Here is a 16,020-nt window from a genome sequence, read left to right as displayed (position 1 = left end):
TCACTTTGTGAGCTACACTGGGCTACAGCTGTAGACCTACAAATTGACCAATATGGGAAGCGTGCTTGATAAAACTTGAACTGAATAATGACACATGGTTGCACTCGCAAAGTGTACTGATTGTTTTTTTCAATGATTATAGTCACTGTATCCTGAGTCTTAAATGTGTTTATCGTACCGTCCTGAATCTCTGCTGTTGCCCACACCTGCCAGCCGAGGGCCTGCTGTAGCACGGACTCCTCCCCTCTTGAAATCATTGTTGTCCACACCATCTGCAGGCAAACCGCCTGACTGCGTCCTTCTGATCCTGACACAACAGACGTGACCACATATTACCCTCTATCATTTAACTACAGAACATAACTGTAAATTACTTGCATTTAAACAACACCACTGTTGAATCCTATTGGTTAGGAGGTGCAAGTCAAAACGCAGTTTATATAAATGTGCACGTTCTAATATGACATAATTTCTATTGTAACAGTTTACACAGACACAGGGACTTGTATGCAAGGATGCTCTGCGTATGGATCATTCTACAATCCGGGGTACATTCTGCGTCTCCGAGATAAACCTTTTGTGATTTTCCACAAAATAAATCTTTATTGAATCAGTTTTGAATATTAAAGCAAATTCTGGCAAACTTTCACCAATAGCGATGCTTGATGTACATTTTAGACCCAATTTATCCATAACACGTTAACTAAACGACTCCCACCCCTCCCCCCACATTACTGACTGTCTTCAACTCCTGATTCATCCATTCAACTCGAATAAACAGGAAGTGATTCAGTCTAACAGTCTGTTTTTTTGAGGCAATGTTCTTGTCAACTCAGTTATAAAACCACTTAAAATCCACAAAGACTTTTAATAATACGCATGACACCTGCACCGAGCGATGTCACTTCCTTTGGCAGGAAACTTCAGAAAGGCAGTGAGGTATGTTCTGTTTCTTCTTTCATTAACTTGAACGAAATCTTGAGGATTTTACACCAACAGTAGGTGAATTATTCATCAAATCTGTTATTGTAATATCGGAGTGAATCTCTCGCTCTTGTTTTAAAAACAATAATATGATTAAAGTCCATCAAATTCTGTTTTCATGCATGCCGTGTGGTAGCTAGGGTTAGGTTAGCACATGGAGATAAGACACAAAACGGTGGAAAATGTCAACTCTGTTACGCTCAGGTCTGTGAATCGATTGCCCGGTTTAACGATAACGGAGTTGACGAAGACTAAGGTGGGGTTTACATTAGACCGTATCAGCGGATCATCAGATTAACGTTTTTAAAACGATTAGCGTGCACACAGCAACACCAATACACGATTTGCCTGCACACAGCAACGCCAATACACGGATACGCTCGGCTCCGCAGGCATCCTGCGCTCCAAATCACTCCGCCCTGAACAGCGAGTGCCCTCTGGAGGGTGCGCACTCCGGCCCTGCGCAGCTCACAGAGCGTGCGAGTGGAACGCACGAGCAGTGATTTGGGACTGAGCCGCTGTGTGTGTGATCCCAGTGCATGTCGGGCATGCGCGTCACTTACCATTTGCAAGTGGAAGGATGGCAAGCCTAAAGACCATCATAACTACACAATGGGCAGTATTCGCATCAGTATTTGCAGTATTTTCATACTTTTATACTCTTTAATGAAAGGTGATACAAGGCGGAAGTCCGCGCCGTTTTTCAGCAGTCGCGTCACATGACCAACGCCAGCGAATCAGGAAGGTGGATGTCACAGTGACGTTGTCCAATGATGACGCCAGCTAGAGCTCAGCACAGCGTATCCGCGTATTCTCAATGTTTACACAGCACCGGACCAGACACGATCTGGATTGAATACGTGGACCCTGGCGGATTCCCGTTTCCCGGCGTTTCCAGGCGGTTTAATGTAAACGGACAGTGCATCCGCGAAGAAAACGAGACAGATACGGTCTAATGTAAACTTGGCCTAACAGAGTCAATGTTTGAAACGTACCCGCAATTATAGAATGGGCCGTACAGTATACTGAGTTTTACAAAATGAGTGGAATTGTTGATATGGTGAAGTTTTCAGGTTACTTTTTTAAACGTTTTTGGCAAAAGTTACATCCAGATACAGAAAGACGGGTTTACGTATTACGGTTTCTCGGTAACATGACAGGCTGCAAAGTTTTTGTCTAATTAACTTCAAGAGAGAAAGAAGGAAAGGCTGGTGAGGGAAGAAGGACTGATTATTGCTGTTATAAAGTGAGTAAATGATAACAGGAACTATATTTCGCAGACGTTCCACAACATTAACTGTCACTATAAATGGATAAAAACTACAACGTACCATTTTTTAATGAAGATAAGAATTGTTAGCCTTGGTAATTGCTTTGGTGAAAAAAAAAGCACTTGAGGACATGCTATTATTGGAAAATAACCAACTGTGAACTGGTAACAATAACTCGGGCTGGGGGTGTCGTGGCTCAGGTGGATAAGGCGCCATACCATAAAAATCCGGGGACCCGGGTTCGATTCTGGCCCGAGGTCATTTCCCGATCCCTCCCCGTCTCTCTCTCCCGCTCATTTCCTGTCTCTACACTGTCCTATCCAATAAAGGTGAAAAAAGCCCCCAAAAAAATCTTTAAAAAAAACAATAACTCGGGCTACATCACAGCACCTTGTAGCTGATTATTTTCCCATAATAGCACAACATATTTCATTCCTTACATATGGAATCGTACCATGAGTTGGAGGAGTGGTTAGTGTGTCCGCCTCTTGATCAGGAGATCACAAGTTGGTTGAGTCATACCAAAGAACATCACAAAAATGGTACCTTCTCCCAACTGGTGAGGTGCCGCAATACAGATGTGAATTGGGAGTCAAACTCTTACCAGCCCCACACTGTAACCCTCGATATGTAATAGGCGTGAGGCCGAGGACTATAGAAATGGCGATTGGTGCCACCCAATACGCCTTAAGGGCCTGGTTAGCACTGGGACAGGAAACTACCGGTACCTGGTAAGACCAGGTCCTGGCACGGGAGAGACTTTGACTTTACCATATGGAATCATATGTGTCAGTGTACCAGATTTTCATACCAGATGCTCAGATTATGGATTTTGAGTTATACCTGCTGCATTACACTACCAAGCCTCTGTATGAAGGAAATACAAACCAAAGTGAAATTGGACCGAGGGAAGTTACTGTAAATCTGACATGAAATCATCTGCGCGCAACCCAAAATGGTCCATTCTCCAGGCACGGACTACAGATGATACAGAACTTTGTGAATCCATCAGGAGACAATCTCAACTGTATATTATTGGCAAATTTCCCTGATTTGTTGAGCAACAGACTACAAAAGGCTGCTCAGTGGGTCAAGAAAACACGTAGTGAACTGTTATTGCCGCCAAGCGAATGTTGCGTAAAAACTGCGCTCGCATGATTGACGCATTTTCACTACAAATCAAAATGTCATTCGCTGATTTTTATGGCAGAAGGAAGCTCTACGGGGCGGCACGGTGGTGTAGTGGTTAGCGCTGTCGCCTCACAGCAAGAAGGTCCTGGGTTCGAGCCCCGTGGCCGGCGAGGGCCTTTCTGTGCGGAGTTTGCATGTTCTCCCCGTGTCCGTGTGGGTTTCCTCCGGGTGCTCCGGTTTCCCCCACAGTCCAAAGACATGCAGGTTAGGTTAACTGGTGACTCTAAATTGACCGTAGGTGTGAATGTGAGTGTGAATGGTTGTCTGTGTCTATGTGTCAGCCCTGTGATGACCTGGCGACTTGTCCAGGGTGTACCCCACCTTTCGCCCGTAGTCAGCTGGGATAGGCTCCAGCTTGCCTGCGACCCTGTAGAACAGGATAAAGCGGCTACAGATAATGAGATGAGATGAGATGAGAAGGAAGCTCTACACTTGTCTCAGTCGTGAATGATGTTAAAAGTGGCAAATGTAAATTGTGTCCCGTAGGGGCGCTACTGAGGTGATTATTCGTTGATAGTTACTGGATCAGCCAGCAAACACAGTGCAAAATATTGCACCCTTTTCATTGCTGTTCCTACACATTCTGTAAACAGAGCATCTGGTACAAAAATCCCGTGGCGCGACTAATATTTATATTTCAGTGGTCTAATTTATATCACTGGCATGAAAATGGAGACAATGGAACAAATAGGAGAACTCAGAAGATGGCTTACTTTCCCCACAGCTTCCTGATGCCTTTCTGATTCTTCTTATTCTCAGGAGAAACAGGCGACTGCTGGCCCGAGTCCATGCCTGATGACATGGGCGACACATCCGACAGCGTGGACTCATCCGTCTTCTCCGACTTTGCTGAGAAAACAGAAGGCACTCCATTTAACTCCTGAAGATTTATTTCCGACAGGAAATCCCCAAGCCCACAGTTTGATATGTTTCCTGTTCGTAGACATCTCATGAAGGGCTCTGAGAATAACCCAAGAGCTAAATGATTTGCATTAAAGCAGGAAAGACGCCAAACTGTGAACAGCTCTGGGGTTTTACACTGCGTATCTGAGCGATCAGATGTTTACCCACCGGCTGTGAAAAGCTCGAGCTTCCAGCGTGGTGCTGAGGCATGCATGAGAGGATGGAGAGAAACACAATGTGTTATAGTGCTGGAGCTATTTACTAATGCTTGCTTTCTTCTGCTTGGAGAATACATTTTGCTTCAAAATGTACTGTCATGCCTTACATTTTGAAGCTTGTACTTCTCAATTAGTTCTGAATCAAGTAAATCAAATCTGACCTAAAATGCTGAAAACAATCAGGGTTAATAATTTAACGCTAGACTGCCTTTCAGATTTTTCAAGTGTAGGTCATAAAAATAATTTTCCCTGACACCCAATTATTTTTGTTTAGTGGACCGAAAGCTACTGAATTCAAATCACAGACTTCCAATTTTATTCGTTTTTTTTTATAGAACAATTAATCAATTTAGGGTCATGTGGCGGAAATTATTCTAAGCGGAAATTATTTTGTCGGACGTTTTGTATAGTTTTTCTTTATCGAATTTGCAAAAAATAAAAATAAATACGCTCTGTTTCTCGAAATCCAGTGAATGTGGATAGAATAAAACAGTCATTCCAATCAATCTCGTCGTACATGGCTTATAGACAACTCAGTGCTACGGGCCTCGTCGGCGATCAGCTCATGTATGACTCGATTTTGTGGAATAACTGTTAAAGCTAGACTGCCTTTCAGATTTTAAGTGTAGATCTTATCTCATCTCATTATCTCTAGCCGCTTTATCCTGTTCTACAGGGTCGCAGGCGAGCTGGAGCCTATCCCAGCTGACTACGGGCGAAAGGCGGGGTACACCCTGGACAAGTCGCCAGGTCATCACAGGGCTGACACATAGACACAGACAACCATTCACACTCACATTCACACCTACGGTCAATTTAGAGTCACCAGTTAACCTAACCTGCATGTCTTTGGACTGTGGGGGAAACCGGAGCACCCGGAGGAAACCCACGCGGACACGGGGAGAACATGCAAACTCTGCACAGAAAGGCCCTCGCCGGCCACGGGGCTCGAACCCGGACCTTCTTGCTGTGAGGCGACAGCGCTAACCACTACACCACCGTGCTGCCCTAAGTGTAGGTCATAAAAAGAATTTTCCCCGACACCCAATTATTTTTGTTTAGTGGACCGAAAGCTACTGAATTCGAATCACAGACTTCCAATTTTATTAGTTTTTTTAAAAATAGAACAATTAATGAATTTAGGGTCATGTGGCCCTAAATTCTCTACTATTTTTCCTGCTTCACCATGACCCAATTCAAGATACTACGTCATGCATCACATCACGTGGTGGTCTTTCCCCGTTTGCGCAAGGCATTGTGGGATACAAATTTGAAACAGGAGAGAAAAATGGAGGACGTGAGTGTGCGAATGAAACGTGAAAGACCGACTACAGTAACGGAAAGAAAGCGAGAAGAAAAGACGTTATGTTATATATGAAGGAAAGGAAACGCAGGACCAAACTAATAAATATTGGCGCTCAGCGAGCACCTCGGTGTGATCAGCTGTTCGTTTAGCGACAGAATGATGGAACTGTCAGTGCACAGTCAAAGGTAAACCTGCGCTTGTGCACACACACACACGGACTTCCTCTGTCCGCTTGACTGCGCAAAGCGAGTGATTTCATGTACATTATTTGCTTTAATCCCATCAAATTAAATAACTTCCCAGCCACAGAACAGAACGGCCTGATATTTTGTGAGATATTACAGAAATAAACATACATCACAATGACCACATTTCAGACGGAACTAAATTTCACCGATTTTATGAAATTGAAAGGCCGTCTAGCTTTAAAAAAAAAAAACAGTAGATATTGATTTTGTTTATGAAGCAGGAAAACCCTTTTGGGACTGTTTTTGCATTTCACATATGAGTCTAGAATTATTCTGGTGATCATTTATCATGCTGTTTATGTCTCATTAGGCAGAAAGTAATAGAACGTTCTCAGCTCTGCGTATCACACAGTGACTTTGTAAGAGTTTTTCTTTAGTGTTGGTCTTTCCAAAAGCTGTTGATATGATACAAAGGCACTTCTAAAGGTAAAACATGTGCTTACCAGTTTTTAGAGAATATTTATGGAGATTAAAACTAAAGAACTGAAATCAGTTGGCTTTATTGTGTTATGATATCAATTAAAGGTTCTGATTGCAAAGTTGAATTCGGGGCAAATATGTTATATTTCTATTGATGTTGCATTTTCGAGATGTTTCGCTGCTGTACACACTAGGGATGGCGAAAACTAAAAAAAAATCTTGACCGACCACCGAGCCTCATTAGCCGGTTAAAGTCGGTTAACCTATGAGTTTAAAATTCTCGAATTGGAATTATTACAGGGATGTAAACGGCGCGCCTTTTGACGGATGCCGCCCTCTCCACGGCTGAATCGCGCAGATCCGACCTTCCTTTCCCAAGGGGGGGCCTTGGAGCATCCGACCACAACTTCATCAAAGCAAATTCTGCATATAAGCAAATGCCACCACAGTCCACGAAACACAGGAAGTACAAGCACGAGAAGAAAACAGCAAATCAGAAAGCCGCGTGCCCGCACAAAATTTAATGTGCGCATTCTGATCTACTGATTGCGCAGCTTCCGCGCAAACGCGCGCAGCCCCCCGATCCACTGCCCTCCTTTCACACCCCCCACGCCTCATGGACTGCAACGGCACCCGCCTATTTAGTAATTTTAATACAGAATCCACCTTGAAATTACAATCGGACACTCCAACGTCCCCCCCCCCCCCCCCCCCAAAAAAAAAAAAAAAACGGATCTGCGCGATTAAAAAAAAAAAAGTCGGCATCTGCGCCTTTAGTTTGTGCAGAGAGATATGATCTGCAATAACATGCATTGTTGGCTACAGACCGAAACATACTTTCAGAATGCACTGGCCAAGGCAGGACTAAACTCCATGTGCCTTCTAATAATTAAAAAAAAAAAAAACAATAGTAATTTGTAAGCTAAAAAGCCGGTGTCTACACTTTTCTTTCGCCGAGTGGCAGCTGGGCGGGACATGACTGAATGGGTGTTTCTGATTTGTCAGCTGTCTTTAACTGGGGCGGGACATGACTGAATGGGTGTTTCTGATTTGTCAGCTGTCCGCTCCAAAATCGGCAGCTTCAAAACGATTGATTTTTTTTTAACCGACAACCAAAAAAAATTAACCGGTTGACGTTGATTCGGTCAACCACCGGTCAAACGGTCATCGGTTAACATCCCTAGTACACACACGCACACGCACACACCATGTATCCTGTGTGTAAATGTTTTGCCGAGATAAAATGAGTCCCGCATTTTACGATTCTGGAGATTGCCAAAGTAAGTGAGCAACAATATCATGTGACCACCATCGGGCATGCTTGAGCTACTTTTAACCAAAACAAGTCGGCGTGGGGCGGCATGGTGGTGTAGTGGTTAGCAATGTCACCTCACAGCAAGAAGGTTCTGGGTTCAAGCCCAGAACCTTCTTGCTGGGTTCAAGGAGTTGCATGTTCTCCCCGTGTCCGCGTGGGTTTCCTCCGGGTGCTCCGGTTTCCCCCACAGTCCAAAGACATGCAGGTTAGGTTAACTGGTGACTCTAAATTGACCGTAGGTGTGAATGTGAGTGTGAATGGTTGTCTGTGTCTATGTGTCAGCCCTGTGATGACCTGGCGACTTGTCCAGGGTGTACCCCGCCTTTCTCCCGTAGTCAGCTGGGATAGGCTCCAGCTTGCCTGCGACCCTGCACAGGATAAGTGGTTACAGATAATGGTGGATGGATGGAAGTCGGCGTGGGCAAACATGGCGGACTTGGCTCTCCCGCCAGCTAAAAGCCAGCGGAAAAGAAAAGGAAAATATGAAAGCGAATCAGCTTGAAAACGCGCTAGAAAAGCGATGGCATCCAAAAGGTTGTCCGCAAGAATTTTTGTTAAGGGACAGATCGACTGAAGCTTAAAACAGGCGCGAAAACAGATGAAGAATTTGCAGTGCTGCTCTTGGATTGGCGAGTCTCAGTATGGAGTTATACACCTAATGTTTTGATTTTACAAAGAAAGAAACTATAACAGGGGCGGCACGGTGGTGTAGTGGTTAGCGCTGTCGCCTCACAGCAAGAAGGTCCTGGGTTTGAGCCCCGGGGCTGGCGAGGGCCTTTCTGTGCGGAGTTTGCATGTTCTCCCCGTGTCCGCGTGGGTTTCCTCCGGGTGCTCTGGTTTCTCCCACAGTCCAAAGACATGCAGGTTAGGTTAACTGGTGACTCTAAATTGACCGTAGGTGTGAATGTGAGTGTGAATGGTTGTCTGTGTCTATGTGTCAGCCCTGTGATGACCTGGCGACTTGTCCAGGGTGTACCCCGCCTTTCGCCTGTAGTCAGCTGGGATAGGCTCCAGCTTGCCTGCGACCCTGTAGAAGGATAAAGCGGCTACAGATAATGAGATGAGAAACCATAACACAAAAGCAGTAACAGAGAAAAGGTATATTTGTCTTTTGTTTCACGGATCTTTTCGCGAATGTCAACCACAAATTACATCCACGCGACTCAAAACCCTCCGAGGTTGATGCAGAGTCACGATGTTTTCCATGCGTCATCATCTTGGTGGGACACAGTTCCATAATTATGCTAATTAGTTCAAGTGCCTTGCGTTCGGCTGTTTCCTGTTTCCGTTGGGCCATACTCATACTGTTTACCTCAAGAGGGAGGAAAACAGTCCCAAAATGGAGAAAAACGACCCTCAGGACATCAAAATGATCACGTCTCGTCCACATGATATCATTCTTGCGGGACATAGGAAAATACCATGCACGATAAAAAATGTGAAAATTTCAGACGACTTTGCTGTCAGGACCTTTAACATGCACCATTTGACAATTTTTTTTTATTACCACCACCAACTTTGTTGGAGGAGGTTATGTTTTTGTCTCCGTCTTAGTATTATCCGATGTTTAAATGATTTGATTTTGATGTTGATAATATGTAGCTTGGTGGAGGTATACACTCTACCGAGTGCCCTTCTCACTTTCATTATGCGACAATACTGTCTTTCCCTTTGTCCTGTGGGCGTACAAACTTTTGGACATTATTGCGTCTGAACCAAATTTCCAACGTGATTGAAAGGACACAACAGGAAGGAAGGGAGGAGCTAAAAATCTCATTGGAAAACCTAAGCATTCAACATAAGACAGATTTAGGTTATTATATCATAATATAAAAAACCTATCATATTTCAATATGTAAATTTAAAACAGGAAAGTGGGCGGAACATGTGGAGAGTTGAGGGCGGGTTTGAATTGCATGTTTGCAAGTCTGCATCAAAGTTTAAGGTGATTATTTGTCGAATGGCATGTTTGTGATACTGTCATGCAAGTACAACCCCGATTCCAAAAAAGTTGGGACAAAGTACAAATTGTAAATAAAAACGGAATGCAATGATGTGGAAGTTTCAAAATTCCATATTTTATTCAGAATAGAACATAGATGACATATCAAATGTTTAAACTGAGAAAATGTATCATTTAAAGAGAAAAATTAGGTGATTTTAAATTTCATGACAACACCACATCTCAAAAAAGTTGGGACAAGGCCATGTTTACCACTGTGAGACATCCCCTTTTCTCTTTACAACAGTCTGTAAACGTCTGGGGACTGAGGAGACAAGTTGCTCAAGTTTAGGGATAGGAATGTTAACCCATTCTTGTCTAATGTAGGATTCTAGTTGCTCAACTGCCTTAGGTCTTTTTTGTCGTTTCTTCCGTTTTATGATGCGCCAAATGTTTTCTATGGGTGAAAGATCTGGACTGCAGGCTGGCCAGTTCAGTACCCGGACCCTTCTTCTACGCAGCCATGATGCTGTAATTGATGCAGTATGTGGTTTGGCATTGTCATGTTGGAAAATGCAAGGTCTTCCCTGAAAGAGACGTCGTCTGGATGGGAGCATATGTTGCTCTAGAACCTGGATATACCTTTCAGCATTGATGGTGTCTTTCCAGATGTGTAAGCTGCCCATGCCACACGCACTAATGCAACCCCATACCATCAGAGATGCAGGCTTCTGAACTGAGCGCTGATAACAACTTGGGTCGTCCTTCTCCTCTTTAGTCCGAATGACACAGCGTCCCTGATTTCCATAAAGAACTTCAAATTTTGATTCGTCTGACCACAGAACAGTTTTCCACTTTGCCACAGTCCATTTTAAATGAGCCTTGGCCCAGAGAAGACGTCTGCGCTTCTGGATCATGTTTAGATACGGCTTCTTCTTTGAACTATAGTGTTTTAGCTGGCAACGGCGGATGGCACGGTGAATTGTGTTCACAGATAATGTTCTCTGGAAATATTCCTGAGCCCATTTTGTGATTTCCAATACAGAAGCACGCCTGTATGTGATGCCGTGCCGTCTAAGGGCCCGAAGATCACGGGCACCCAGTATGGTTTTCTGGCCTTGACCCTTACGCACAGAGATTCTTCCAGATTCTCCGAATCTTTTGATGATATTATGCACTGTAGATGATGATATGTTCAAACTCTTTGCAATTTTACACTGTCGAACTCCTTTCTGATATTGCTCCACTATTTGTCGGCACAGAATTAGGGGGATTGGTGATCCTCTTCCCATCTTTACTTCTGAGAGCCACTGCCACTCCAAGATGCTCTTTTTATACCCAGTCATGTTAATGACCTATTGCCAATTGACCTAATGAGTTGCAATTTGGTCCTCCAGCTGTTCCTTTTTTGTACCTTTAACTTTTCCAGCCTCTTATTGCCCCTGTCCCAACTTTTTTGAGATGTGTTGCTGTCATGAAATTTCAAATGAGCCAATATTTGTCATGAAATTTCAAAATGTCTCACTTTCGACATTTGATATGTTGTCTATGTTCTATTGTGAATACAATATCAGTTTTTGAGATTTGTAAATTATTGCATTCCGTTTTTATTTACAATTTGTACTTTGTCCCAACTTTTTTGGAATCGGGGTTGTAATTTTATAACTTAGAAAAAAATAATACCCTCGTGTCTCGTCCCTCAGAAGCCAGAGAAACGCTCTGTAACTATTTCTTTCCTCTCATCTACAGTTCTGTCTTTACAGAGAGCTTTTCTTGCTTTAATGTCTGATGCTGAAACTGAAACGGAAGCAAAGGTGAGAGAGAGAGAGAGAGTACAGTACCTAACGCCGGGACGCTGGCACTCCTGCAGCGATCTTCACACCAGAGTGCGAAACACAGCAGCGAGGAGACGAGAGCGGAGACAGCCACGGTGATGGAGTGAGGGATTAAAGAAGAAGAGCAGCCCATGCAGGAACACCGTGGTGTTAGAAACAGTGAGAGGAAAAGAAGCCGGGTTGTGATTAAAGCTGCTGGATGACAGCAAGAAGTGTGGAAGGTTGAAAGAGTGTCATTTTACAGAGCACATGAAAAAGAAACATTCATTTCATTAAAAAAAAAATCTAAATGTATTCCCCATTCTGTCCCAACACCAAAAATAGTCAATCTATCAGAACACGTTTCGCATTTGAAATTTATTTCTTTATTCTTCCTTTCTTTTAGCCACTGGTTTCAAACTGCATGCACCACATAGCATCAAGCGAAATGATCCAAACCAGACGTCTTCCAGTTAGCATGTTAACCTTAGCTTGTTAGCATGCTGACTGTTAGCATCATAACTGTTAGCATATTAGCAGGCTATCAGTTAGCACATTAGCCATTGCATGTTAGCTTTAGCATGTAAGCAAGCTAGCTGTTAGAATATTAGCATATCAGCCTTAGCATGCTCACAGTTAACATGTTAGCCATTAGCATGTTAGCATGCTGGGTGTTAACATGTTAGCTGCTAGCATATTACCATGCTATCAATTAGCATATTAGCCAGAGCGTGTTAGCATGCTAACAATTAGCTTGTTAGCAGTTAACATGTTAACCATAACATGCTAGCATGTTAGCTATTAGCATGTTGGCCTTAGCATTTTAACAAGTTAGCCATAGCATTTGAGCATGCTATCTGTTAGCATGTTGGCCTTAGCATTTTAGCAAGCTAGCTTTAACATGTTAGCATGCTAGCTGTTAGCATGTTGGCCTTAGCATTTTAGCAAGTTACCCACAGCATGTTTACATGCTATCAATTAGCATGTTAGCATTCTAGCTGTTAGATTGCTAGCAGTTAACATGTTAACATGATAACTGTTAACATGCTAGCAGTTAGCTTATCAGTATGCTTTCATGGATCTTGAAGCACTGTGGCTCCACCATTTTGCATACCATTAACTCATTTCTGGGCTTAGAACTAGTCTGAGGTTTTTTTTTTTTTTTGTGAGCATGCAGACAAGCTGATCACATCACACTGTCAACTTCCTGTCATACCAGATTTTCTCCACACTGTTTTTGCTCTTGCTCCACAGATTACAGATAATTATGTTATTGTGGTGTCAAATTTTGGGGGTTTTGATGTTAGCTAGGTGTGGCGGCGGGGGCGTGGCCGAGCGTCGGTTTGTGAATGGAGGGCGGGGCCAGGGAAGGTGAGGGGCAAAGCCAGTACGCTTGTTCCTAATTAACACAGACACTTGTTAACGCTGCAGTGACTGCAGAGCAGGGCTTTGAACCAGAATTTTTTTCCTATTGGTTCGTTCCGAACAGAAACGGAATTTTAACGTTTCCGGTTTTGGGTTCCACCATTAAATAGACGTTCCCGAACCAGTTAGAACAAAAAATTTCGTTCCCGGAACGGTTAATTACGTTCCCTGTCAGCTGTTTAACAAATGGCTATAAAATTATGTCTCTGTCTCATCCAGCTTAAGCCAAATGTAGGCTAATTCTATTACAACCTTCATTAAATAAGACAAGAAATAATTCAAAACAATTATTATTTCAAATGTTGGCGATTTGGATTCTCAGTATGTCTTCCCATCTACACAAACAGGAAAAGTGCCAAAAATGAAAGATAATTCGTTTAGTGTGTTACCAAAGGCTAGTCAGGCCCTATACAGGGCTTTCCACAAGCGCCGGCTGCCGGCCATACAGCCGGCACACAATTAAGTCCAGCCGGCTACTTTAATGACTATTATTTTTGTAGCCCACAGGTTCTAAATATTAATTTTTGATTTTAATAAAATTAAATGTTTATCTAACGGACTGACAATGTCAAACTGAACCGCACTCATTTAAGTTGTGATTCGCGCTGTTTGTACCGATAATAACCACAAATTCCCCGCAGACTTCGCTGATCCGCGGCCCCGACATGCGGTGTGCGCGTGCGCGCACTCGGCGGAGGCAGTAGTGTGCGCGCGTGCGCACTCGGCGGAGTTTATTTTGTGTTTAACACCCCCCCCCCGCTGGCTACTTATTTGTCATGGCTGGCTAGTATGAGCCTTAGTGGAAAGCCCTGTATGCATTGATAGGCTAACAGAGGTTAACGTCATTTAATGTTCGCGAGCCTCTCATTAACGTGGACAAATATATTGATATCGTGTTTGAAACTGACATTTTTGAATAACGATAGACTGCAATATTTACCTCTTATTTAAGATGTGGAGACGTGATAGTAGTCCACCCTCCCGCTCTCTCCATTCAGTCAGCGAACGTCACACAGGAAGTGAACCCCAGCGGGTCATAGAAACTTGCGCAGGAGAAGAATGACTTTTATTTGTAGGCTACGGAAACTTTGAGGAACGAAATAAAAAACGGTATTAACCGGTTACCATTATTTTTAATAAGTGTTTCTGTTCCGGAACATAAAAAATAATAAAGTTTCTGGTTTCGTTTCTGTTCCATGTGAAATAGAAAAAGTTCCCGGTTTTCGTTTTCGTTCCTTGAACCGGTTCAAAGCCCTGCTGCAGAGAGTAGAAAAGGAGGGAAAGAGCGAAGAGAGGGGATCTCTCCCAACCCGAGCACACGTGTGTGTGTGTAAACAGCTGAAAAGCAAAGAAAACAATGAAAATAAAAAGTCTGTGTGAACAGCACTTCCCGCCTGCCGTGCTTCAGTATTCCACCCGCTTCAGGGATTTACTACATTAGCTAATTTGTTTGTTTTTTCCAATATGTGTGTCAAGCAACAGGAATAAAGTAGTGAAACAAAAGTCGGGATGTTGGCGACACCTAAAGCTCGGGTAGGCAAAGTTGGAGAAATCAGCATGAGTCAGTTAGATTTTGAAAGTGTACAAGTGAAAAATCCCACCCCCTCCTTTCAGCCCTCCCTCCAAAGCCACTGCTCTGAAACATCTGAACGTGCATCGCCTGACCACTGCTGGAGGAAGAGTCCACGAGAGAGACAGAGAGAGAGAGAGAGAGTGGAGGTGGGGGTGTTGAGGGTGGGAAACCCTCATTGTCATATCCAACTACCTTATGTTTCGTTCACATGTAAGAAAACACCATAATGAATGTAAAGAATGAACATGGTCATTGTTAGTATTCACAGCTGTCGACTAGCTCGGTAGCTTTAGCAACATGTCTGCAATATGTCCATCTAGCCTTGTGGAAGACTCTGGTCATGTGCAATGAGTACACAGGTAGAGTACGCACAGGTACGCAGCAGGGGTGTCACGATTCGGTTCGGTTCATCGAAAATCGAATTGGTAGCAGTACAATTCGATTTCGATTCGTCATACTTCAATTTCGATTCGATTCATGAATTACTTACTTCACAGCTTTCTAATTTATTTCATTTAAATTACAAGACAAGACATCGTTCTAATAAGCATCGGCCGCGAAAGTAAACAAGCAGCATTATTTCCTTCAACGTACTGTTACATACAAGCTGATTGGATTGCTCGTTCCCCTATTGACCAGTCACTGTTGATTTTACTTTGCCGACTCGTGTAAAGCTACATACATTTTCTAGTTTCGTATTTAGACATTTCGTAATATTTGGAATGTTGGCGATAAGTCTCTCACTCCAAAACAATTATAATTAACTATTTGACACGCTGGTAATTAATTCACTTCAAACATAAGCCAATACACATTTTAAATAAAGTACGAAAACGTAGTTTCAACTTCGTGTCCCTTGACAACAAAATGGCGGACGAAGCTCCGCTTCGAAATGCCCCGGCTAATTTAAAATCTAAAGTTTGGGAATACTTTGGATTCAGGGGTGAGTCAAAGGAAACTGCTACTTGCAAATCATGTTATACTGATATTACATGCAAAACCTGTGGTACTGGTACACTACATAAACTTGTTTGTTTTAAGTTAATGTTGACTGTTAGTGTTTGACATTAGTAGCCACTAGCCAGGTAGGCTCATACTAGGCTGATAGCCAAAACCTTATGATGTTATCCTAAACAATGTGTATTTCACTATTTTGACTTTAAGCCTTCCTTGTAAGTGGCTCGGAACATGATCCTTCCAGATGGTTTGTACTTTTGCAGTGAATCTGTGACAGTGAATATCTGGTTTACAAAGTGTAAACTTATTTGTTTATTTTGAGTTAATGTTGACTGTTGACTGAAAATTTTACCTTTGTGTAACAGTTTTCAAATTAAAGTGAAACTAGTCAAAGTACATCATTTCTTACTTGTTTATCAACTTAAAGTGAATCGAAAAGAATCGAATCGAGTA

At 43.0% G+C, this 16,020-nt stretch overlaps 1 protein-coding gene across 12 annotated transcripts in view; it reads right to left on the bottom strand.

The window, feature by feature from the left end:
* The window catches only part of ppfibp2b (PPFIA binding protein 2b), a 276,871-nt gene that overhangs the window by 13,878 nt on the left and 246,973 nt on the right, over positions 1–16,020 (bottom strand). For all 12 annotated transcript variants that reach the window (XM_060928294.1, XM_060928299.1, XM_060928300.1 and 9 more), the window contains 2 exons: positions 4,160–4,295; positions 179–307 (listed from right to left, as the gene is read on the bottom strand). In XM_060928294.1, the coding sequence (XP_060784277.1) occupies positions 179–307; positions 4,160–4,295 (265 nt within the window). The remainder of the gene's footprint in view (positions 1–178; positions 308–4,159; positions 4,296–16,020) is intronic.

This window comes from Neoarius graeffei, chromosome 8, assembly GCF_027579695.1.
Source record: "Neoarius graeffei isolate fNeoGra1 chromosome 8, fNeoGra1.pri, whole genome shotgun sequence".
Lineage (NCBI taxonomy): Eukaryota > Metazoa > Chordata > Actinopteri > Siluriformes > Ariidae > Neoarius > Neoarius graeffei.
This window is presented reverse-complemented; position numbering and strand designations above follow the sequence as displayed.